This window comes from Scleropages formosus, chromosome 6, assembly GCF_900964775.1.
Source record: "Scleropages formosus chromosome 6, fSclFor1.1, whole genome shotgun sequence".
Classification (NCBI taxonomy): Eukaryota; Metazoa; Chordata; class Actinopteri; order Osteoglossiformes; family Osteoglossidae; genus Scleropages; species Scleropages formosus.
The window spans coordinates 8,318,276-8,344,226 of record NC_041811.1 but is presented as its reverse complement, the minus strand read 5'-3'; the positions used below and the strand labels follow the sequence as shown (position 1 = coordinate 8,344,226).

At 44.8% G+C, this 25,951-nt stretch overlaps 1 protein-coding gene across 3 annotated transcripts; it reads left to right on the top strand.

Annotated features, from left to right (window-relative positions):
* Nucleotides 1–619: 619 nt before the first annotated feature.
* Nucleotides 620–23,179, top strand: LOC108922688 (GTPase-activating protein and VPS9 domain-containing protein 1-like). 3 transcript variants are annotated; one of them, XM_018732982.2, is made up of 27 exons: nucleotides 620–849; nucleotides 6,870–7,084; nucleotides 7,461–7,728; nucleotides 7,967–8,530; nucleotides 9,129–9,215; nucleotides 9,539–9,673; nucleotides 10,477–10,648; nucleotides 11,632–11,783; nucleotides 11,913–12,030; nucleotides 12,123–12,251; nucleotides 12,569–12,724; nucleotides 13,655–13,795; nucleotides 14,151–14,285; nucleotides 14,812–14,931; nucleotides 15,028–15,102; nucleotides 15,538–15,779; nucleotides 15,970–16,057; nucleotides 17,118–17,189; nucleotides 17,661–17,759; nucleotides 17,894–18,023; nucleotides 18,162–18,274; nucleotides 18,392–18,551; nucleotides 19,384–19,571; nucleotides 19,808–20,021; nucleotides 20,141–20,213; nucleotides 20,911–21,108; nucleotides 21,291–23,179. In XM_018732982.2, the coding sequence occupies exons 2-27, from the start codon at nucleotides 6,900–6,902 to the stop codon at nucleotides 21,429–21,431; spliced, it is 4,155 nt and encodes a 1,384-aa protein (XP_018588498.1). In that variant the 5' UTR covers nucleotides 620–849; nucleotides 6,870–6,899; the 3' UTR covers nucleotides 21,432–23,179. The 3 variants fall into 3 exon arrangements, 2 of the variants coding, with proteins under 2 accessions (XP_018588498.1, XP_018588497.1); XM_018732981.2 differs by having other exon boundaries at nucleotides 6,866–7,084; XR_001965155.2 differs by lacking the exon at nucleotides 21,291–23,179 and having other exon boundaries at nucleotides 6,866–7,084; nucleotides 19,808–20,056; nucleotides 20,911–20,987.
* The last annotated feature ends 2,772 nt before the right edge of the window (nucleotides 23,180–25,951 follow it).

Below are 25,951 nucleotides of genomic sequence, written 5' to 3'. Positions count from 1 at the left end.
TAATTAAAGTCAGTAAAAAAAAAAAAAAAAGTAAATAGATAAACAGATAATTCCAGTACAAATAAAGCTACTCGATTTTAATGCTCTTACAACTTATTTATATGTTCTTCATATTGCTGGCCAAGCTGGTGCATTATTATTATTATTATTATTGTTATTATTATTATTATTATTATTATTATTATTAACAGTGGTAAGAATTAATATGAGACCACAAGATGGCGAAAGTTACTTTTATAATATCTACATTTCCGGTCAATTACTCTGTGCACGCATTTCAACTATTTACTTGAGTCCTTTTGCATATTTGATTGTTTGATTATGATAAAGAAATGTCTGCCATATCACTTGTCCTCTTGCGATTCTTTCACATGATGTAAGCTTTAGCTATGTTCTATTAAGATACTAGCTCTCGGAATAAAAATGTACAGCGCATAAAAATGTGAAAACAAATTTCCGCGAAATAAAAAATCGTTGAAATATTGGCATTCCATTTAAAATAACTGATGACAATTGGTGTCAATATTGTTTTAAGTTTGGATAGAGTCATAAAGTCTCGTGTTTTCCCTCAAACTTGTAAAAATACAATTCCCAGGATGCACCTCGACTGTCCCTCACAGCGCGTGCGAATGTGTTTGCGCGGGCGTGGCGCGCTTTCCGCGGTGGCAGCTGGTCCCGCACACAGCGAGCCCTAGGTCAGGTGAAGGGAGGCAGCTGGTCGGGGAGTGGACGCGCGCGCGCGGCGCTCCTGAGGCGAACGAGAGGGAAAAGTAAAGCGGAGACTTTAGGCAAGAGAAGCAAGAAAACCGAACAAAAAAGTGAAGTAAGAGGAGTCCGGGCACACTTCAAGTAAGTAACAAACGACAAATAAATCGTGGTGGTTAAATTTAAAAAAATGCGTATATCTGTTTCACCACATTACATATTGATATTCCTTTTTTTTCGAAGCTGGCCGGCGTCACGTCACCGACCGTCGCTTTAATTGGAATTGTGATATGACCGTAAGGTGTCAGTTTAATCTGTTCAAGTGCTGCAGTAAAGTTATATTTTATATGTGTAGGCCTGTGTGTGTAGATTTATTCTCGCCACCACCATGGTCCATGTATAACTTCAGAAGGTTGGAGGAGGAGTGAGGCTGTTTTCCGTTCTTATTCATTGTGATTGTACTGATCTGGGATCAGTGCGGAAATTTACGTTAATTATCCTGGTTTAATTACTCGTTTAATTCCCGCACCAATCGTGTTTTTCTTGCCTCTGTGGGTTCTCACACACAAACACACACGCACACACTGTCTGAAACCGCGGGGTCGTGGTGTGAACCGGAGCCTAAGCCAGCAACACACAGGGCCGCGCAAGGCCTATAGTATACTATAGGAGGAGGGGACACACCCAGGATGGGACGCCAGTCCATCGCAAGGCACCCCAAGCAGGACTCGAACCCCAGACCCACCACATGCAGGACCAGGCCAAACCCACTGTGTCACCGCGCCCCCCGGGGGTTTATAGCTGCAAGTAATTTGGGCTACGAAAGTCGAGAACCCATGGCATGTGATATGTCCCATTCATCATCATGTCCCTGTACAGCTTTTCTTCTGCCATTTTCAGTCAGTGTTAATCAAGTAAAATCATGTTTATATATATTTTTATATTTTAATCTAATATTTAGTTTGTGTTTCTAATACCTTGCTAGAGAATGAGTGCAACTTACAGTCGGAATGCAGAAAACAGTCCTGCTTTTACCACCTCAGATTGTCCAGATCATGTAAAAATAGACTCCATGTGATTAAAATGCCTGAGGTTGGACTCCAGGACAGAAAAGCTGTCTTGACTACAGCTCACATCAGGGCCTTTTGGGGAATGAACAGTATGGAGCAGTAGGGGGCATCGTGTTTAGAGCCATTGCTTTGGAGTCGAAACACCCGGGTTTGAATTCCTACTTCAGCTGTAGTACCCTTGATAAAGGTACTTGCGCTGAATTGATACAGGAAAAAATACCCAGCGGTTTAATTGTAAATAGCTTACTGTACAAACCAGTTGTCATAATTTGCTTTGGAGGAAATCATCATTTAAATGAATACACATTAAAATAGCTGTAATATTGTCTGTAAAAGTTCTTGGTTACACGTTTACATTTATTCATTTACTAGTTGCTTTTCTCCAGAGCGACTTCCAGCGAGCTCTATGTAGTTTTACCAGCTCAAACACCTTATTCACCAAGGTGACTTAGTGATACTACTGTACACTACTTTCAATGGGTCACTCCTCAGTGGAACACTCTATCACTCACGCACCTGAACAGCATGTCTTTGGACTGTGCGAGGAAACCGGAGCACCCAGAGGAAACCCACGCAGACACGGGGAGAACATGCACACTCCACGCAGACTGAGCGGGGATTAAACCTATGTCCTCTTGCACCGCCCAGGTGCTGTGAGACAGCAGCGCTATTCACCGTGCTGCCTGTGCAGTGCAACAAAGTTGTGAAAACAGTGACAAGTGGCTAATGGGTTCACTTGATACTTGTCTGTTCAGTAGCTTGGTGCACATCCTCCTGAAATCCAGCCATGCATTTCTGTCTACTCTAGAGGACATGCGTTTTTCAGTGCGCCTCCTAAACTGTACATCCACAATGCTGAGACCTAATCCCATTTTTAGGCCTTATTCTGTACTTTTAAATGATAATAGTCCTCCTGTTCTCTGCTGACACTGGGGAAAATACCCATATTTTTAAACAGGCAAAGTTATTTTAATAGTTAAACATTCATATAAGCGTCTCCCGCTCCCTGTATCTTCTATACAGGGCTATGCCTAACTTCTGTGTGCTGGATTGTAGTGAAGCTACTGTGATTTTCTGGCTGTTAGAATTTATAGTACACCATTTGATTCTTCTAAAAGTCATGTTGCAATTTTCCAAGTCAGGTGTGGGAAGGGAAAGAGTTAAACAGTCTCGTTTTACATGCACTCTGCTTGGATGCGTGCCTGCGGTGTCTGGTTGACTTGGCTGATTTGTAACTAATTTTTTTTTCTCTGAAAATCATGTAGCGCATGTCTGTAATGGATAATAATGTGTACTCTCTGACTTTATGTTTTTGGTGTGATAATGTCACATTCTTCAGCAGTTTACTCAATTTCAGGCTGATTTTTGCAGTCCTGATTTGTATTTGCTAAAGTATCGTGCATCGCCATTTGCACAGGATGGACTGATCTTTGGAGTACTGTGGTGAAAGACTGTTTAAGGTGAATCCCAAAGAGAGGAAGTGTTCACTAATTGAGTCCAGGAGCCATTGTTCATTGAGGGCAATTTTCCTAATCTTGAGGTTTGTAAATTGTCAGGTGTAGCAGGTCGAAGTATGCTGATGGCTTACTTATTACCTCTCCAGTGATATTTTTACTCCGATGCAGGCAATGCAAACCAGCTGCGTAATTTGTCCCAAGATGAGTTCTCTTGAACTGTTTCATGGGGCAGAGGCCTATCATAGTTCTAGGACTGAATAGTATTTGGACTGGATTGGGGCTGAGGTCCATGTCACGAAACCATCTAGATGTTATGGTCTTAAGAGCCACAATAACAGGTGTTTGAATCCTTACCCCGTGCAGAGTCAGAGGAGATTGTGCTCAAATTCTTTCCGTAATCATGTAACCTAGTTAGTGGTTGCAGAAGACAATGTCCTGTGAAGTGACTTAGTCTGTGACTGCCAGGCAGAATGAGGTAAATGTATGGTCATGTTGGTTCCTGTAAGGGGGGGGGCAGAATCTATCTGCCTGGAGGAACCTATTCTCCCCACCTTTTCTTGGCTCTCCTAGACCCATCAGAGAATGACCTCCCAAGGTGCTCTGGTTGGCCAGGTTGCAGAGTCCCATTCCTACCAGGTGCCGTTACCCAGAGTGCTCTACGGTACTATACAATGGCAGACAAGGCAATTTACTGTTCTCTATTGAGTAGATGCAGTAATACCTGCAAATCAAACACTTGTTTTGACGAAGACACAATGAAACTGTGGCCTAGACAGAATTTCTTCAAATTAAGTTGGTCACTTCTGGACTTGGCATTTTATAACTTATGCGTCTGAGCCCCCAGATAGAAAACATATTGAAGCTCATCTGTTGCTCATGTAGGAATACTGTAGGTGAGATTCCTTCCTTCAGTGTTGAAATTACAGGTGTGGCTGTACTGTTTGTGTGTCTGTATATATGTTTTTGGGAACTGTCCATTTTCAGTGGTGGCCCTTTGAGAGGCTTCTTTCAGTTTCCCTTTCAAATTTGTTTATCATTTACTGAAAATGTATCATTTAAGATAAAGCAGGGAAGTTTAACAAATTTGGTTTTTGCTTCTGGGTGGTGTTCTGTGTCAGTTGTCACTGTGGTGATGTCATAGTGGTAAAGTAGCCTGCTGTAGGATTCTGCTGTGTGTCTGGTGGAGAGGCACTGATCAGATGGTCAGCTAGGCTATGCTGTCTCACCTGGACAATGGAGACTGCATGAGTGTAGTGAGGAACACGTGTGGGGTGTCAATGCTTGTGTGGTGACAAACAGGTTGAGGTATAAGTGATCGAACTTGAAAGAATGGGTGGGGAAGCGATGACTGGGTGAGTCGAGCCTGCGTGAGCAAAGGGGTAAATGAGCCAAAGTGTGTGTTTCAGTAAAGTCAAGGTAAGATTGGGGAAGTAGACTGCCATCACCACAGGAAGTTACAATTGGCGTGTCACAGAGGGGGTGGCCTTACCACCTTTCAGTCTGTTGGCTACATTTGTTAGGAAAGCAGAAGAGCTCCTCCACCCACCTTTTGGAAGCTGTTTTGGAGTGAGGACTTTGATAGGATAGTGTGTAAAGCCCATGTGTCAGAGCATAGTTTCCCTGCTGCCCATCTTTCCTCTCAAGGTGTATGACCCAGAAAGCAAAGGAGCACTAGAGCAGAATCTGAAAGTCTGCTTTACATCTTCCCTTTGGTTTAAAAATGCAACTACATTTGGTACTGAGTTGAGTCATGCTTATGGCATACTTATTTAAAAAGAAATAACCACTCAGAGCAAACTATGGGTAATGTTTTTGGGCTTTGGCTATGGTCAAATATGAACAGATGTTATAATATTTAAGACCAGTTGTGTTTTTAAATCTGTGCACAAAAAGGGGGGAAAAAAAACAGTTCAGCAGTGACACTACTGGGCCAAATCTCAAAGTAATAAGTTTTAAAAATTTAATCAATTTAAAGATATTTGTATTCTTTAATAGTGATGTAATGCATGCTTTACAACATGCAAAAGCCACAACAGGCTGACAGGTATGCTGAAGGTTCAAATGAGGTGGGACCTACTATTGTATCTTTAAACAGTGTGTTCAGTCTGAGTGGAGTTAACATGTTCTCCTTGTATTCACATGGGTCTTCTCCAGGCTCTCTGGTTTCCTCCCACATGCCCAAAAATGTTTCAGGTGAACACTAAACTGCACATTGTGTGTGTGTGTGTGTGTGTGTGTATATGTGTGTATTCTAGTTTAGCGGGTTAGATGTAGGTAGTGATATCTAGCGTTGTAGGTCACCTTGGGTGAAAAGGTATAAGCGGAAAAACTAGAGTATTATAAGTCACTTTTGAGAAAAGCTTCTTCTAAATATACATGAATTGTTTATAAATTTTGCTTCAGAAAATGCAGCAGCTAAGAAACTGAAACATGAAGTGAAGCAGTTTATGGAAGTTTTGCACGGGGCTGTGATGCATGGAGTATGTGGTTGGAAGCAATACGGTGCAGGAGCCGCCTCCGTTTTTGGAACCCTGGTACAGAGGAAGAGAAAGTGGGACCATGGTTTTGTCTCTCGACACATTTAGAAAGCGACAGTGGTCAGAGGGCCAGATACGTCACCGTTCCATTATGAGACCATGGTCACAAAAGGGATGTCCGTTCCTAGCCACTGGGTTTATTACTGACTACTTCTGTTGACCTTCCCATATTTAGGTAATGAAGCTACTTGATGTTATATGTGGTGTGTTGTGTTCAGAGTATGGAATGTATCAGCTGTGCCTTGAAGTTTAGTTTGAATTTTATAAATGGAACACATTTTGAAGAAACAAAAGTTTGAAGTTTTCCAATGTAGTGTGTGTAGACTGACAAACCAGATAAGAAAACACTCACAAGGGTGACTGATATACTTTTTGAGTGTCATGAACAACAAACCAGCATGTTAATGCTTGTGTTAGGTGTGGGGCTTTATGGGCATGAAGGAAAACTGAACAATCCGGTCTGCTGAAGCCCTGCGCCTTCGGGAGGAGAAACAAAATGTGTGTGGGAAAGGGTTTAAAGCATGCATTTGGCGCACACTTTTCCGAAGTAAAATACAACTCAAAGTGAACAAAAGTGCATTCCACAACAAAGAGATTTTCACCCAGAATAACCAAAGCATAGCTTGTTTGTCTAATACCATCATTTGGCTGGTATGCACCACACAATTATAGAAATGACATTCATATTGAAAATACACAGATAATCATAGCAGATTGTTGTACTCATTTATATAGCTGTTTGTGGAGAAATGGGTCTGAATGATGAAATGGGTCACAGCTGTTTGCGGAGAGTGGGATTTAGACCCAAATCCTGGATTCTGCAGATTTGAAGGATAGAGGGAGTTCATTCATATCAAGGCCAAAACTGAGAAGTGATGACCTTTCAGTTTTGGAATTCTCATGAGTGGATTCACTAAGAGGGGAGAAGTGAAGGGGTATGGTGCTTTTGCTGATCAGATCCTGTAGGTATCAGCATGCTGATCCATTGTCTTGAGGCTGTAACCAGAGTCTTGAAGACACCATTGCTTTTGCAGATTGTGGTTGTCTTCAAGTCATGCATGACCTCTGGATATCACACAAGTCCTCTTTTCCTCAGACAGTTGTCCCACCTTCTGGTGGACCTCGCAAAGATGGCACAGCTGACAGTCCACACCCTAGCCCACCATCTAAAGCAGGAGCGACTTTATGTGGCCTCGGAGAAGCAGCTCATCCAGAGGCTCAACACAGAGGTGCTTAAAACTGCTGAGAAGTTGTACCAGGCAGCATGGATTGCCAGGCAGCAGAGGGTCAACCTTGACCAGCTGAACCTCACAAGGTATCTCCTCTACCCCCTCACACAGGCTAGCTACTGTGGCAACAAGCCTCCATTCATACCTAATTTTAATGACACATACCTTCAGTAGAAGAGTTTTTAGGAAAAGGGGCTTAAGGGATAAGAAGCAGTAAATTGGTTAGAAATTGGTCGTTAACTGTAGGTTGCACATGTTCTGTGGAGGGGGGGGTGGGGTCTGTTCTTATGTGCCTGAACATGGTTTGTGTGGATAAAATAGTCTTAATAAAATATGTAAATTTGGATAGTTTCCCTGGACCAAAAGCATTCCAAATAAAGGAGGAAGAGCTGAATAAATGAAATGTGAGTTGTTTGCCTGGACTCGGTGGAACAAGGAACTCTGATAAAGTTCTTCCCCCAGCGCTGACATGCCCCCTGCCGAGTGCTGCCACAGTGCTCAGCTCTTGGAGGACACTCAGTTCATAGATGCACACAGGGTGCTGGGCTTCCAGGAGGGGGCCTACGGCAAGCTGCTGCGCCGCTTACAAGAGGACCCCCGACTGCTGGCCTGCTGCTTGGCAGTAGGGCAGAAGCTGAGCCTGGAATGTGTGCCAATCTCCGTGCAGACGGTGTTCACCTCACTTTATGGTGGCTGTGTCACACAGGAGGATGAGGTCTACTTGCTACAGGTCTGTTGAATTATGACCACATGCATTGGGCCACCATGTCACAAAGCAGCATTACAGCATGCTGATGCATTGCCTTGGTAGTAGGACAAGGAAGTCACAGTTTCAAATCCCAGTCTGTAACAGTCTCATAAGCCTTTGCTTCTGAAGGTGTTCTTTACCTTTAGTGACATCAAAATTTATGACAGGAGTTCAGTGCTGAAATGACCCTTTCCCCACCACAATGATTCCTATAATCTAGGTGCTTCGCTACCTGGTGGAGGTGGAGCTTCAGGAGAGCAGGGACGCAATCCGGCTGCTGCATCGTCGCTCCTGCGCCTTCAGCTTGGTCTTTCGCCTCTTTTCTGAGGGGCTGTACTCTGCCAGGTTGTTCCTAACAGCTGCCCTGCACGGACCTGTCATGGAGTTGCTAGTGGACGATGAGGACCACCTAGAAACGGACCCTGGAAAACTGCTGGAGCGCTTGGAGCCAGCGCAGCGGGAGCGCAGGGGTTGGGCCAAGGCAACTGCCGAGGGCAATGCAGTCAAGTTGGCGGCCCTTGTGAGCCGCTTTGCCAACTCCTTGCGCAGCAGTGCCCGTTGCTTCCCTCCCGGGTTGCGCTGGGTGCTCGCGCAGGTGCACCAAATGCTGCTGGCCCGGGTGGGAGTCCAGGGAACAGGGTCAGTAGGGGAGGAAGAAGCGCGTGCTGTATGTTCCCGGCTCCTTTTCGCCAACTTTTTGTGCCTTGCCATCATGAACCCTGAGCAATATGGAGTCATCTCTGATGCACCTGTCAATGAGGCCGCCCGCTTCAATCTCATGCAGGTGCAAACATTTTCCTCCAGAGAGACACAACATACATTTGTTGATTTCTAGGACTCTTAGATTTGATGTTTTATTTAAGCACATTTAGAGAGTTCTGTTAATTCTCAACGGTACATTTCGGATCTACTTGCATCTAGCTTAGAAATGCAGCTGGGGCTGGAACTATTTTGTTTAACTCCAAAGTCCCTTCAAGTCAGTCAGTTAAAGCTCAATAATATAGATGTCTTATTTTGTCTTGGTTTATTAACAATGTTGAAATCTGGGATGTAGTTATAATAAAAAATTGTTTTAAGACTTATTAACTTCAAGCAACATTAAAATTTAAAATAGTTGAAAATAAGAATGCCATGTCTTCACAAGCTCCTATTCAGTGCTGATAACTGACAGTCATCCCATAAACATGCTCATCATTCATTCTTAGTAATTTCCAACACCCAAGTACATTAAAGATGAGCTATAAATAGTGCGAATGGAATTAAGGTGGTTTCACTGGTTTCATTTGGGTTCTTTTTGAATCCCATCCTGACAGAAGGTAAATGCAACAATGTCAACAGCTCTATCATTATACCATCTTGTCCCCTTCCCCTGATGGTTGTAGGTGGCCCAGTTGCTACAGCAGCTAGCCATGGCAAACCCCAGTGATGGAGACCCTCAGCGGAAGTGTGTCCTGTCCAAGGTGGATAAAGTAAGAGCCATGTGCAGGACCAGTAGTATTAAAAGAAATTGAATACCTGTGCACTGTTGCAGAGCTCCTCAAGTCCATTTAAGTAAACTGCTGTTCCAGAGATGAGGACACCAATGTTGGCTACAGTTTTGATTCTGTCCCTTTGTGCATTTTATCAGTCTCTCATATTGGGCTTGTGCACAGAACCATTTAAATAAATGGCACTGGATCTCAAAATGAAGCATTCATGGATACTGTGCACAGTGGTGCATAATAGAGAGTGAATTAAACTTTTGCTCAACAATAACATTCTGGAAGCTGAACGGCTGACGTTTGTATTCCAGAGCAATGTGACGGCCTTCCTGGACATTGTAATTGGTGGAGGGGTTTCAGAGAGCCCACCAACATCTTCCACAGACCTTCTTGAAGGACTGACGAGGACTGCCGTATATATGACCCAGAGCCAGCTCTACGCGCTGGTGAGGTTATTCACAATGTTCTTTATACTTGTTATACAAGCACTTTGTGTTTAAGGTTTTATGGAAGAGGTGGTGTAGTGATTTGGGCCATCACCTTGCAGTCTGAAGATCCCAAGCTGGAATGTCACTCCTGCTGTAGTACCTTTGTTTGAGATACTTAGCCTGCATTCATACAGTAAAAAGTATCCAGCTGTGTAAAGGGGTAAATAATTGCAAGCAGCTTAGTGTATGAACAATGTTGTACAGTCTGTGACATTCACTGCAGTGTGGGGGAGGGGCCTGGATCTAATGATTTCAGCCGCCTCTCCTACCAGAATCCCTCACAGGAAATCCTTTTACATGAACACAATTAAATGTGGATTAGATTAGGCAAATAACACTGCTGCTCATCGCATCCCAGTTGAGGTTTTATAATTTACTCCCACAGTGTTAATTACATCAGGGTGCAATTTATCAAAGTCTTTTCAACCAAAAATAAATTTGTATTCAGTTCAAATAACTACATTTGGAAGACACATAAAAATGAAGAAATGGATTGTATTAAACGTTAGCATTACTCTCACTTCTGAGGCTTGATGCAAATGCACTAAACATCATAGTGACCTTCCTGGGTCACTAGTTGTTTTGAGTGACATGCAGTGCTTACAGATGAGCAGGAGATCATTTTAATACAACTGGACATTGTACTGAAAGACATGTTTAGTTTACTGCCAAGTTTGCCGTTTTCGGGTGCAAATGTTTTGTTACTAATCAAGGTACAATACCCTGCCCACTCAACACCATGTGCCCTTTCCCCTCCCCAGGTGGACTTTGTGCGTGGGGTGGCAGCGGTAGGTAACCTATGTGAGGAGGACCAGCTCACCCTGGAGAGCCTGCTGTCTGAAGTGCCCCAATCCCCCATTGGTAGCTGCGGGAGTCTGGAACGAACCCCACCCTCCCTGGTCTCTCCAAACAGGAAGAGTAAAGTGTCTCTAGGTACCAACTTCCCTTCATGATTAGCTTGTCATGTTAGACTGCTTTGTTTTATTCAGTCCTTTCTGTTGTCATAATACTTCCTGTCGGGACAATCCTGAATGCCTAATGACACAAGCATTGTGGATACTTAATGATCCGTGTGCCATAAGGAAATATGAGCTATATTCTATAAAAAAACTACTCATAAATCATGCAGCTGGTTAACATTTGTGCCCTCATGCACATCCTGTCAATGCAGTTTAGCCTTATAGATATTTATCATGTGACTGCAGTAAAACCCTTGATCCGTGCAGTAAGTTGACTCAGTGTTTCGCAGAAGTGTAAGCTCATATTTCACGTTTTATTTCACTCTTCTGGTTCTCTGTGAAGCTTCTCTTTATTTGGTTCAGTACCCATAACTTTTGAAGGACATTGTGTTCATTTGTGCCCCACCTTCCTCCCGATTTGTTAAATGTTGCACAGTTGAGTAGCTGAAGTTACAGTACAAGCCTTTGTGTGAGCTTGCTGCAGTCCAGTTTCCTTCTTCCTTGTTATTACATTCTCATTGATGAAGACATCCAACTGACAACCATTATCCTCTGCAGTTCCAGGACTCAAGTATTTGTGCACACATCCCTTTAGCTCTCCCAGTTGGTGGGTTCTCAACAGGGTAACTCAAGTGGGCTACTTGAACAGATTGTCCACTAACTCCTGCTTGCCAAACACCCACCACGGTCTGCATTTCAGCACCTAGTGTAGCTTTAGTGTAGTGCCCTGTACTTTTTGTTCTTGTCACATTGTGTACTGACTGCCATCATGTCTTCCAGTCTGTCATTGTAGCTGGGCACACTTTGTTACGTTAATTTGCAGTAGATGTCACAGTTAGAATTTACCCAGAATTCCAAAATAGCATTTTGCAGCAGGCTGCTACAAGTGGTGAATTTGATGTGGCTCAGAAGAGCACCTTTGCTTGCTGAATAAATCCTCCTCTCCCATTCCCCCAGCAACTCCCCTCAGCCGCAGTGCCCTGGCTCTGGATGGCGAGCTGGACACCAACCTTCAGGAGGTCACGCAGGAAGGGATGCCAGAAGAAGTGCTAGTTATCTCGCTGGGAGTTACCTCACAAACCATTCCTGGGATGATGTCTGAGACCGAGGTGTGGGGCATGCCGTCGACCCATTATGGATTTTTTTAATTTGAAGCGGGTTAATGAATATTGGGGTGTATAAAACATAATGAAAAAGTAAAGTTTTTAAACTGTTAACACCACTATCTCCACCTTCAGGTACTTGCCTTGCAGGTGGGAAATGGCGCTGAGGATGCTTCAGTTCTTGACAACTTGGAGCTCTGCAGCAAGGCAGAAAAGGAGCAACGATTCTCACCGGATGATGCCCCAAGTGAGGGTGAGTGAGCGGATCCACCCTTTCCCTCATACTCTTCAAGAAGTGAAATGGGAAGTACGCAGTCACCTAAACAGACGTGTTTGTTGATACAGGGATGCGGAACCGCTCCAGCTCTGACTCCTCTCTGGACTTGGAGGTGGAGTCTGTGTCGGAGAGAGAGGAGCGCATGCCTGAGAGCAGCGCAGGTGCCGAGGCATTGCGGGTGCTCCAGTATGAGCACGGTGTGTACGTACGGACACACATTCACAACTCCTTTCACATTAGTGCAGAAAATGATTCATAACATTCGAAACAAGTATCAAAAATGTACAAGTTTTTGGATGTTGAGTTTCGTTAAAGGCGACTACTGGAAAGAAGAAAATTTTTGGAATGTGCCAGTTAAATAATGCCTGGTCTGTACCTCTTGTTCATTTCACTTTGTGGTCAGACATCATGTTCATGCTGTGTGGTGGTGTGTGTTTTTTTTTTTTTTTCTCCCCCCTCTTCTTCTTCCCCCCTTTCCTCCTCTCCCTCCTCCCTTCATCATGCGCACACACAGCTGCCACAGGGGCCATCCTAGAAGACAGGTTGCACAAGTTTGTGCTGGCAGACAACAGGGACCCCAGCGAGACTGTGAGCGAGACCTGGAGCATGGACCCGCTGGTCAGCAACTTTGAGTTCAGTGTAGACAAGGACCGGCTAGAGGATGTTGCAGGTTCGGCACACCTCTTTTTCTTTGCTTTTATCTGGGGATCAGAGACGTGGTGTTTGGACACAGGTAGCTGACACTTTTTTCCCCCCCCACCTCCTGAAGCAACATTCAGTATTGAACTGTTCACAGTGATTTACCCATCTATATAGTTGGGTCATTTTTACTGTATCAGTTCATATTAAGTATCTTGATTAATTGCACTACAGCAGGATGTGGGATTTGAAATTGGATCCTTCAAGTCTAAAGGCAGCAGCTCTAACCACAACACTACTTGCTGCCCCAGCTGGAGATTTGCCAAGTGTCATCTTTTGACATCTGTTTACTTGCTTTGTCTTTCCTCTTTGTGGGCAGATTTCTCCATCTTTAAAAACAAACTTTAAATGGCATTCATTGCCAGTAGTCTACACAGGTTTTGCATTTTTTGTGAAGGACAACTTTGTAAACTGTGACATGCTGTGTAGGGTGTAAATTGTTTGAGATGCAATTGTTAGTCGTTCTTTTGAATTTAATTTTTTAATTTTTTTGGTGATACTCTGCCACCTTGTGGTGCACTCTGACTCAGACCTTTTCACCTTTTGTTAGTTATGCAGCTGACAGAACAGTGTGCCTTAGTCTTAAGCAACCTTTGTTGGTGACACGTGGTCACGCTGCAGTCCAGAATGTCCCAGGTTGCCCGAAGTTGTGCAATTTATTGCTCTGTGACTGCTCTGATTGCACAGTTTAATTTTAGATGCTTTTTTATTATCTACCTGAAATGTTTTACCTGCAGTATTGTCCGTTCTTTAAAACCTGGGTGTCACAGCATGCATTCTAAAAGATGTATAATGCAGTCATAGTTACTTTAGATTGTCAGATTGTGACAAACAGTAAAAAAGATTCTGTAAGCCTTCTCAAGGAAGCAGTCTCATATGGCTAGGTCTCTGCTCTGTCCAGGAGCTATGGCGGAGCCCCCCCGAGTGAGCTTCCTGCGCTATTCAGAGTCCTCCTCATCCCTCATGGACCCCTTCACCGGCACTATTTTCTCTGAGACCGCCAGCGATGCCTGGAGCGTGGAGGTCCTGGCCAGCGATTCTGGTGGGCAGCCAGTCCAGTTTCTCCATGCTGCACTGCTAACTGTGGAGGCCTTCCTAAGTGGACCAGTTGCTTTGTAAAAAAGCAGTGTAGATATAGACCAAGGAGAGTGATTGAGCAGCACTTTTTTTCCACCCTCTTTCTCCAAAACAGCCAGGGAATTAGTGCTGTAGTCAGGATAGCAGTGCCATGAAGGTGGCATTCAGCTATTTCCAGAGTAAAGAAATGAAATTCCAGGTCCCAGCAGTCTGACAGTCTCAAATTATGGAAATATTTCTCTTTGACATATTCAATATGAATGAAGACCCAGGCCTCTGAACACATTACATGGCTCTTTCCATTTATTTTCCACACACAGACACTGCTGACCTCAAACAGGATGAGCGGCTGCAGGAGGTGGAGAGCTGCTCCGGTGTCGGCAGCGTGTCAGATGATGCAGAGGTCAGGGAGGTCAACAGCCGGTCCAGCACTCCGGAGCTCAGTGTCGTTTCAGGTATCAGAATGTCCTCTTTTCGTTAAATATCCCTAATCCCAGATCTAGCCGTCAAGGACCACAGCAGTACACACCCTTATTTTCAAAAAAGTAGCTTTTCACCTGGAGTGTTCACTGCTTTTGGAAATCAAAAGGAAATTACGCTTGCTCAGCTCCCAGCTGTTTACAGGCAAGTTGTGCTCTACAATAATATAGGCTTAGGTCCCATCTTAAGCATCTCATTTACATTATTTATTAATTTAACAGATGCTTTTCTCCAAAGTGATGTACATCTCACAGAAAATACAATTTATGCATTACCTTATGAGAGAGAGGCATAGCTGCAAATGTGATTAAGTACAGTTAGTTTCCTTCATATGCGCCGGTGTTCATCACACAAGTAGCTGCATAAAACTATCAGAATATCACCGATTCCTAATCACCTTCCTAGTAGCTTTTTTTTTTTTTTTTTTTTTTTTTTTTTTTTTTTGAGATACATATAAACCTCCCTGTTTGTCAACCACTGAATCATTTCCTGTACTTTCAGGTAATAGCGCAACATCAGAGGACACGTCAAAAAAGGCTGAGCATCTGCGAGTGGAGTGCAGCTCAGAGTGTGGCAGCAAAACTCTGATGGCAGAACCCCTTCCAGAGGAACTAGACCAGAGTATGAGAACATAGACTGTATGTGTGGTTTAGTAAGTGTGTGTTTAACAAACTGCCTTTTCTGCATTATTAATTGGATTTCTTGTATTTATTTTAGGTGAACCCACTACCACCTGTCCTCCTTCCCAGACTGACTCCCTGCTTGAGTTTAACCCCCCATCATCAGTGGAAGGTAGTTATTGCCAGGATGTCATTTACAGAACAAAGGAGCTGAACAGCCTCACAAATTGTGTGAAATGTGCCTGTTGCTGGCAGTTTGAATAGACTCCATCCGAGAATGAGAAAGGGGGCTTGGATCACACACCAATATGTTTACGGTTACACTTGTGGAGAAGCTAAATTTCAGGGCACAAAAAGTCAGATTAGCAGCTAGGAAGTACCTATCAAAAAGTCATGACGGGGAAAAGGGAAGTGTCACAGGTATCAGTCGACTCATTGCGATTGTTTTATATGGGAAATGAGTTAAAATAAATGACTAACCCACACTGAGCTCACATATCTGTATGAATATAGATTTTTTTTTTGTGTGTTATGAGGGTGGTCATCTCTACCATGATCGAGCGACTTACGATGAATTTTATGTGGTTGGTGTCACTGTGACGTCTAGGTGTCCCAAGTGCAGTGGTTAGAGCAAAGGGAGTTGAAGGGGACCAGGCCAAGCAGCGACACTCCTTGCCAGACCGGTTCAGTCAGATACGTGATGCTGACAGTGATGCCCTGGGTGCCTCCCGCCGGCCATTCAGTGACCCTGGGCTCTGCCGGCAGGTGGCACTGCAGGGTCATGACCTGTCTGGCAGACTCCCCACAGGGCCCTTATCCTCTGCCACTGGGGATTCCCTAAAGGGAGTGGTAAGGCCCACCACCAGTCCTGGGAAGCATTCATACACTCCTACCTTTTTTAATTCAAAGCAACCTGCTAACTGGTAAAATTAATACTGAGTCATTACCATGTGTGTTTGTTTAACTGAAGTTCTTATTCCACACAGAAACAGCAGATCTTGTCTCGCGCTAATAGCTGCTCGCTGTTTCATTTCTGCAGCTGGGGGAAAAGAAAGAGAACGATGAAGAGAAGCTGGACCGGAGCCGGCCCTGGTGGAAGAAGCGTCTTGCATCAGCCATTCCAAAAGGTGAGCGTATGTGTCGCAGACATAGCAGCAGCGTCCTCTGTACTTTTACAGTCATGAGGAAGCTAATAATCATCAAACGGATGTTTTGTTGCTTTCATTGTTCACTAGAATGGTGTGTTTGGAATGGATTGAACACTTGAATGTGAGCTGTCACATGTTTGTTGCTATTCCTCATGGTAGATGGTCCGGGCAACAACAGCTGTGTGAGAGACAGTAAAACATATGTTTGCTATGTATGCTTGCTATGTCATAGCAGTGTGTTAGTCACTGCTGTCATGTGATTGCTGGTCCATGGCTGAAGCCCTTGTAAGTCACCTTGGACTATGCTAGGTGCACTACACTGAACTATGCACATATCTCCCCATCCAGACAAGAGAGCTATGTAACTCTCAGGTGGACACTTATTGACACACACACACACACACACACACACTAGGAGCAGTTTACCTGAAACATATCTTTTAGTAGTGTGGGAATAATCCAGAGCACCTGAAGGGAACCCACACAAACACTGGAAGAATGTGCAAATTCTACATTACAGCAATATTCTGAACCACTGCACTCATTGTGGACATCTCCCACCTTTGATGTGACATTACTGTTTTTCAGCAAGTGGCTTGTTATGATATACTGTTGACTAAAAGTGAAAGAAGGAGGGGGCGGGGGAATTAATCATAAATCATGTCCTGGAAGTACAACCAAGATGTTTATGGTCTGTCTTGGACTCCAGACCATAAACAGATATTGATCACAATCTCTTCACGTTTGAAGTTTCCAAACTAGACTTCTTAACTTTCTGTTTGCATCTGTATATTTAAACATGTTGTCACAAGAGTGTTTTAAGGAGCTAAAAATAGTACTAAATTGAAGTTTCTTTGTATTCTTTGCTGTGGTTTATGAAAAATGAAAATCTCTGTGGAATAAGTTATAAAAATACTCACTTATTTGCTGTTCAAAAAGTGTAATGTCCTTGATTTGGCAGAAATGAATTCAGATCCACTAGACTGTGTTGTGACTGGTAGATGAGTGTGTGTTGTCACAGTGACACCTGTCTCCCCAGCCCACATGGCACCATTCCGGAAAAAGGACAAGCAGGAGAAAGAGAGTGCAGGGCAGGCCCAAGTCCAGCCAGGTGTGTGAAATTTCATCATCATTCCCATCCCAGTTGTACAACTATCAGCAATGCCTCGTGACTGTAGTGCCTTCCCATCGTGAAGTTTGTGGATTTGTACATCAGGAGCTTGGCAGATCCTTGAACACAGAAACCCACAAGGTTGTGGCATGCATGTTCATTTAGCGGTAGTATACCAGGTGGGCTGACGTCCAAATAACTTCAGTCTCAGAACACCCCCACAACCTTTTCACACTATACAAATCTCCCTGTGGTGTTTCAAAGGGTTTGAGTGCCCAAGGAGCACAACTTGAACTGTATTGTCTTGAGTGGATGAAAAGGTTGGGGTTTTCTCCCTGGCGGTGATCACAGCAACACCTATGGGCAGCAGGGTATGTACAGGACTGTGGGTGGATTTGGCCAAACAGTGCTGTGAAGGAAGGAAGGGTTGTGGAGATGTAACCCCATCCATCTTGTCTCTTTGCTGACCAGATGACCCCCCACCCACCCTGGCTGAAGACATCCTGGACAAGTACAGGAACATCAAGCGAACAAGCTGTGACGCCCCTGCGCTGGCATACAGCAGTCCCGGTACACGCATGTGACTAATACCCTCAGTGGTTTTGTGGGGCACTTTTCTTGTGTCACCTTCAATAAACAGCCAGCTGTTTTATGTGAGTATGGAGTGTATCTTCCTGTCTAAATGGAAATGTGTGTGTGCTCAGAGGTGCCCCAAAGGGGAGACTGTGTGGCCAAGTCATCCAGTGGGGAGATGTCACAGAAGATTGCCGTAGATGACGCACCTCAGTCTGTCCCTGAAACGCCCCGGCCTCAGCCCATCAGGTTTCCTTTCAGGTCAGTCCACTCTCCTGCTGAGAGAGAGAGAGAGAGAGAGAGAGAGAGAGGCAGTGTAGAGGAGTAGATTTCCAGCTATTTATGTGTGTGGAGGTTGCCCATCTCTGATGGCCTTTCTGTTCTCTCCACTCCTTCCAGCGATGCCAAGAAAAAGCTCAGGCTGGCCCTGTCCTTGGCCGACTTTGTCATCGTTCCCATTATGCCCTCTGACTCCACCTGCAATGGTCTGTTTGACCCCACCGAACCTGAAGGTATAATGGCTTTTTTTGCTGGGGCTGATCAGCTCCATGATCTCCTGATAGAACAGGAGCGTCTGTGATTCGGTGTGAGGGCTTCTTTCCTGACCCATACCCAACCCCTTCCCGCAGATAGCGAGCTGGTCTGCTTTCTGAAGGTGCAACTGGCAGAAGCCATCAACTTGCAGAACAAGAACCTGATGGCCCAAATCCAGGAGACACTGCGCTGTGTGAACCGCTTCGATGAGGATACCTGCAGGAAGCTGCTGGCAGAACTGGCGCAGGACTACAGGTAGGGGGGGTGGTAGTGCACAGGTACTGGTGGGGTGTGCTGTTTTTAGCTGGCCAGCATGTGCAAATGACCATGTTTGTTGGTGTGTATCAGTGGTAATCTGCTTTATGAAATATATTACTTTGAGCAGTGCACAACACTGGCTTCTCAATCTTATGAGTATAACTGGGGCCAGGAGTGTATTTATAACTTGAGAAACTAGTAATTTCTACAACCAAATCAGAATCGGTAAAAAGTTAATTGACATCTGTTTTACAGCTTTTGCGGCAGGTTCTGTTAAGGACTTAGATACCGCTATAATACTTTTTAAGGCTTGATATTTTTAAACTCAAATAATGGTCAAACTCCAATTGACTGCGTCCTCCCGTAAACCTGTGCCGTGTTACTCATCTTGTTCCTGAGCGTCTGATCAGCAGACAGGAGCTGTAAGAAGCTGCTTAAAGCAAGTTGCGAATCTGAATCCACACTATTGTTTGGCTGTGCTTTACTGCCATCTGTTGGTTTCATCTGTAAATATAGGCTGCGTCTGCTCCACTGCAGACTGAAACTTTTGAAAATGGATGTGTGCAGAAAATGTAATTAAAGTAGATTAACTGGAAAATGTTTATAGCTGTGTTTGTAAGACAAAGAGCCAGCATATATGTATTTGTGCAGGAAAGGTAGATGAATAAATTTGAGTAGTAAATTTTGAGTAACTACAGCCATGTATCTTGTACTAAGGCCCCAACGTGGCTCTGCTGTGGTGAGCACCCTGCACCAGGTCACTGTGACAATAACATACACAAGTGGTACTGGTAATAAGACTGCACCATTGCCCCTGTGCCCTCTGCAGGAAACGGGCACCCTACGTCGCCTACCTGACACGCTGCCGGCAGGGTTTGCAGACCTCGCAGGCGTACTTGGAGCGTCTGCTCCAGCGCGTGCTACGGGACAAGGAGGTGGTGAACCGCTGCTTCACTGGTGTCTGTGTGCGACTGCTGCTCCGGCGCATGGAAGTCAAGATGCTCGAGTTCACCAGAGGTCTGCCTGGCTGCCACGCCCTACTAGCACCACCAGCCGCTACCAAGGCACCTTTTTCTCACTTAAAAACTGGGTTTGCAGTCACTTTGTTGTAATTTTAATAAAGATATTGCTCATTTTCACGTCATGTTCGTTCATACCTGAATCATTTCATGTTCGTAACTAATCACTGAGGAGAATTGTAGTTTCCGGAGCAGTTTCTTTTCTGCTGTCTGACCTGGTCCCCACCTGTGTAGCGTTCCAGGCCTTCACGGCAGCTGATGAAAAGACTGCGGCCATGGAGGAGTTCCTGCGCCAGCTGTACGGGGCAATGGCCCATGATCCCATCTGGCAGTTTGCCAGCGAGGAGCAGCTGCAGGACGCGCAGATGGCCATCGAGCGCACAGTCATGAACCGCATCTTCAAGCTGGCTTTCTATCCCAATCAGGATGGCGACATCCTGAGGGACCAGTCAGTGGGCTCAACCAATACTAACCCTAATCCCAGTCTGTGACCCTTCTCTGCTGTTAATCTTGTTCCCCAGGAAAGCCTGACTTGGGTGAGGTAACACTGTAATTTTTGCTTCCTAGGCTGCTGCAGGAACACATAGAGCGGCTCAGCAGAGTGGTGACAGCCAACCATCGCTCTCTCCAGATCCCAGAGGTACCGTTCCCACCCTTTCATACCCCTTCCCATTACATTTTCCTTCAGATCCTTCACTTTGCAGTGTGTGCCTGGGATTTTATCCCTTGTCATGGCTCAGCCACACCTTGTGTGTCAATCCGTTAAAGGAATCCCACGAGTCTCCTGCAAGTAGTTAAAATTTAAATGAGCATTTTCACAGTTTGTGTTTGTTTTTAATATCTCCAGGAGATTGGTGTACCAGTGTCCATTTGTCACTGTCTAAATGAATTACCATCCCAGTGTTGTAACTGAAAACAAGTTCACATTTAGGTTTGCTTGCCTTTGGTTTGAAGCCATCTATTTTATTATTCATTTATCTGATCTCTTAAGTCACAGTGTGAGGTTTGTACACTAAACTGCTCACAATTATTTGCCTATTTATAAAACTGGGTAGTTTTACTATATCTCTTTAGAGTAAGTACTTTGGTGGGAGTAATATGGGCGTACCAACACAGCAGTAAGGACATTCAAACCTGGGTCTTTTGACTGCAAGGTGATGGCTATAACCACTGCACCACCTTCTGCCCTTGATCTTTACTTAGCTGTATTGAAAGAGGCTTAACATTCACACATGTACACCTTTGTGTATGTAATATATATATATATTTTTTTTTTTTTTAAAACTACCATATAGTGAGTGAACCTAAACACCTGTGCCATGCATGACTCTCCCTAGGTGTATCTGAAGGAGGCGCCATGGCCTTCAGCACAGGCAGAGATCCGCACCATGAGTATGTACAAGACTCCGCGGGGCAAAGTGCAGTGTGTGCTGCGCATGTGTTCCTGCATCATGAACCTTCTGAGCCTGGCGAACGAGGCCTCGGTGCCGGGTGCCGACGACTTTCTGCCCGTGCTAGTCTTTGTCCTCATAAAGGTGCGTTCCTTCGCCACCTGCCTTCGCGATCTCATGCCCGCCCACCCCCCCAGGTGTCTTATGTTGCGTTGTAGTTCACCACAGGTACCCTCAAGTGTCTGTGTGCGCACTTCTAACCTTGTGTGTTTACCCCGAGGGTAACTTCTCCTGTGTAGTAATCCCCCTCTCATCCCACAACCTAGGCCAACCCACCCTGCCTCTTGTCCACCATCCAGTACATTAACAACTTCTATGGCAGCCGACTCAGTGGGGAGGAGAGCTACTGGTGGATGCAGTTCACAGCTGCCGTGGAGTTCATCAAGACCATCGATGACCGCGAGTGAAGGAGGCGGAGCAACCATTCGCACTGGGCACTGCAATTCCTCCCATGTTCGACTTACTTGTTCAGCTGTGTCCTCAGCTCTCCTCTGGTGGCATTTATTTAGTGTGTGAGTTGAGCGCAGCAGTAGTTTCCAGGTTCGTTCTTTGAGTCCTTTGGACAGTGCTGGGTCTCGCAATGAACAGTCCACTTGTGTGCCACATATTTTACGTCATTTAACGCTGTGTTACGGCCAAATTTAAGATAGAACGGTTCAGATTATTCAAATGTAGCTAATTGAGCTGAAGCCATTAAAGTTGACTATTGTGGTTACATCTATACTGCTGATAGCTTGTCAAGGTGTTTAAAGAAGTGTGTGTCAAGCTGCCTGGGTCATTAATACATATTCTTCATCTAAACCGGAACCCATGTGGTGCAGCTCTAGTCTCTAATAATCATCTACATGCCTCTAATGACTGTGATAAATCTCCTTGAGCCTTACCTAAGGCGCTTTTTACGGAACTGTCACACTGAGGATACCTCACATTAGCGGTCTGAGGAGTGGCTCAGTCTGCTTCTGGGACATAGCTACCTGTCTCATCTCTCTCCTGCTCGCCTTCGAGGTGTTCAGATGCAGCCACCGTCTGCATGATGCCATAAAATATGGGATACGAGCGAACAAAATATGGCTGTACGTCATTAGGGGCGAGTGCTTGATGAGCAGAGGCATTTCTATGAGGGATGGCGCTGATCCACAAACTTTATTGCTCCAGGGGTGTCTGAGGTCAGAAGCTGGCAAGCGTTTTATCAGCAGAAGTCAGTTTCCACATTGTTGTTGTTAATGAGGATCAGGAATGTCCCACAGTTCCTAGCTACATACACACCACAGTCAGTATGTCCTAAGACTGCCTGCTGTGAGGAGCTGCTGTTGCATGCCTTCTGCAGAAATGGTACAACAGCGCCACACAGCAGGCAGTCTTAGGACTTGACTGTGCTGTTAGCTGCCAAGAAATCACAAAATAACAGGGTACAGACTTGAATTTCCCAAAAGTGCCAAAAAATGTCACTGTTCCTGTACCTGAGTTGTTGTTGTTGTTGTTGTTGTTGTTGTTGTTGTTTTGGTTTACATTTGAACGGTTTGAAAATTATGGCCAGAATGACATACGATGAAGTGTAGTCCTCATGACAAAATATGTTCATTACTTCACCACGAGTGCAGTCATGTTGCTGTAGGAATGTGTCAACTTTTACAAGGCTTAAGTGGGCTGGTCGACTGCCGGGAGTGTGTTACGAAGTGCTGTGTTTCGTGTGTGAGAAAACGGACGTGAGCAGTAATGGTTGCGTGGCTCAATGGAACAATAGATCACTTTGACCCAACAACGCAAGCGTAAATATATTTACATTTGTTTAGTGTGTGTGTTTTTTTTATATGTGCTGTTGCATCCTGTTGGTGTAGTTTGAGTTGTGGACAGAAGTGAGCTGCGAGCCCATGGAAATAAAAGAAAATCTTTGGTTTCACTTTGTATAAAATGGAGTTTGTGGAACAAGCTGGTCTTAAAAACAAACACGAACATGTTCCAAAATGTGCCAAAAGTTGTTTGTTTCTGGATTTGAACGTGAATTATTTTTGACATTCCAGTTTTTGTGTGGGAAAGCTAACTGGAAGAAGAGCCTTTTATAAGCTTGAACAATCAGGGAAATGTGGAGGAAATAAGTTGACTTAAATGTGATTTGATTGTACATCATTGTAGAAAGTTATTAAAATGTGTTTGAGCTGCTGCTGTGCCTCGTGCAACCTTAACGTTTCATCACTCATGTTTCATCTCCAAATTGTTGACCATTTAGGACAAGTGTGATGCATTAGTACAGTTTCGGTTCAGTTCTTTGATTGGGGGCCTAAAAGACCCATATTTGGGTAATTGCACCTTTTAAAAGTGTTCCGATGCATCAGAGAGCCAGAGGGGTGTGGTTTTGCATCCCTGATAATACCACTGTACTCTACAGGTGCTTTAGCGCAAACTGTGTTGCATCCTCGATGAACAAGCGTTGGGTCAGCTTTACACCGATTTACTCATTTATACAGCAGGGTAATCCATACTGTCAATTTGGTGTGTGTAGCTTGATCAAGTGCTACTCTAACCAGGGCACCACCTACTGGTCCTGCTCTTTAAAAATCACTAAAGGACTGATGAGGGTTTCCAATATGCTGTACAGAACTTAACCATTTGTCTCTCATTCACAGGGAAAGGCTCGCCAGTTACTCTAACACACTGAACTTGTCATACCGTATGAGTAAAGCTGGAGTCGACTTGCTGAATCGGGGCGCTGGTGCTCTTCGCGCTGCGCAGTTCCATCTCGCACCCTTGGCTTTGTGCTCCTTCTGTCCTCCAGGTGGCAGCGTCGTCCTGCTTCAAGCTACAAACATGCTAGCTAAAGAAAAGCAGCAGCTGTGCATGTTGTACAAACTCCTTGGAAATATTATTTACCCTTTGGTTCCATATAGGGGCATTTTAGCATGTTGTATGGACTATTAATGCTGTATTGTAGTCTGACTGCAGTAGCTGTACTGTTTTGAAATGCTCTCGTTTGCGCTGTGCAATGGTCCCCTTTAAGAAATTATAGTAATACATGGTGATTTATTGCCCAGCAGGTTGACTTCACAAAAATATATAATTAACTATTATAATTCATAAGCAGATGTGCATTGGGGTCGAGTCCTGGTGGTGGCCACTCTGTACCCTGTTAAAAATGCACGTAGGAAGCCTTCCGGGGCGGCGGAACGAATCATATACATATCGGTTATTACTGCTTTTACTTTTTCCGCTTCAAACTGCTGCATCATTAGGCAGCTTTTGTTGGCCTCATTCCTCCAATTGCAAGTGAGTGTTTTAATACGGTGGTGGAAAAAATTGCTTTATAAAACTGTAGGAGCAGCCTAGTTATACAGTATATACTTAACCTAATATGCTGTTTTTTCATTTTTAATAGAAATGTATAATTGTAAAGATTGCAGAGCAACTGTGTGAATGTAATTTAAGTGAAATGACCTTGAGATGGCGCACAGAGGGTGTTCATAGTTCCACTAGAACATCGCTGCTGCTCCATTTCCTCGCTGTTTGGGTACGAGCTTATACTTTTATTCCTGCTACTGTGACACACTTGTAAACCGGTGTCGGCAGAATAAGTGGGACTCAAACCAGCAACCCTCAGGCTGTAAGGTCATGCCCTCAACCATCACTATTATAATGAAAAATTTATGCAGATCAGTTCCAAGCCAGCGGATTTATAGAGCACCAATTATGTGGGACTCTCAATACGTTTTAAGACTTGCCAGCGTGCGGCACTCCGTGCAAGTTAACGAGGGAACCGATGCACTTCACCGTTTTTTCACATAACGGCCAAGCCAGGAAATGAGCCTATGACTGGAAGCTATATATATATATAATTTTAATATCTTTTCATATATGGTGTAAACTTGAGGTGGTGGTGCAGTGGGTTTGACTGGGTCCTGCTCTCCATTGGGTCTGCGGTTTGAGTCCCGCTTGGGGTGCCTTGCAATGGAGTGGCGTCCCATCCTGGGTGTGTCCCCTCCCCTGCTAGCCCTGCGCCCTGTGTTGCCAGGTTAGGCTCTAGCTCACCGCGACCCCGTATTAGACAGGCAGTTTTAGATGATGTGAGTGTGTGTAAACTTGGTAGCACATTAAAAATAAGCAGCAGTGTATATATATTTATGGCACGCAGGAGCAGAGCCACACTGTCCCTGATAGACGTTTTCCTGAAGCTGCTGTTGAGTCCAGCGTGAAGTAGAACGTGCAAATGATGACTGGTGATGTAGCAATGCAGAGCTGCAGTTGTGGGAGCAGGATGGTCATGGTGTTGAAGAGCAGCTCAGACTGAAGAGGAATTCAATCTGTGCCGCCTCCACCCCACCACCACCACGAAGCTGCACAGGGTGGGCTCGTTACACGCCGTGTTCCCCAGCTCTCCTGTAACCGAACTCTGTCTCCATCCCCACCCTTGTCCTCCCGCTAACGCGCTGAATATTTACGACTCAGCTGCTGCGGCACCGGGTTCAAAAAGGATGCAGAGCTGCTCGCGGGATCCCCTCGGCCCCCGGTCGACCGTCTGGAGCTGCCGTTAGAGGACGCACCGCGAGGGAGTGTGGGTCACTGTGAACAGATGGATGGTCTTCGCTGCACTTGCGCCTCATTCGGGACATCGAGAGTATGTGTGTGATTGTGAGAGAGGGAAAAGTAGAAGCCAGAGTGCACATGGATCCTGTGGAGGAGGCCAACACAGCTCCAGCTAGTGAAAGAACAAGAACCACATTTAGGGTCCTGCTTAGATGCCTTATGTCCAAGTACCAGTACCAGGGTAAAAGTGAGAGTCGCTTTGCTGGAGACTGGTTTGTTTCCACATTCAGATGTTGGTAAACAAAGTGCGATGGGCAGAAGTACAGTAATGGATAGAGGATGAATGTAATAAATGCAATGAGGACCCATGTCTTCCCAGCACTTCCCGGAGACACGGGACACTTGCGCGTTG

Bases quoted from the DNA above. Each gene is read 5' to 3' on its own strand.
- LOC108922688 (XM_018732982.2), top strand. From the start codon at position 6,900: ATGGCACAGCTGACAGTCCACACCCTAGCCCACCATCTAAAGCAGGAG. The intron at 11,784-11,912 runs GTGTGGGGCATG...CTCCACCTTCAG, and splicing joins GGATGATGTCTGAGACCGAG to GTACTTGCCTTGCAGGTGGG. The intron at 18,552-19,383 runs GTAGGGGGGGTG...TGCCCTCTGCAG, and splicing joins GAACTGGCGCAGGACTACAG to GAAACGGGCACCCTACGTCG.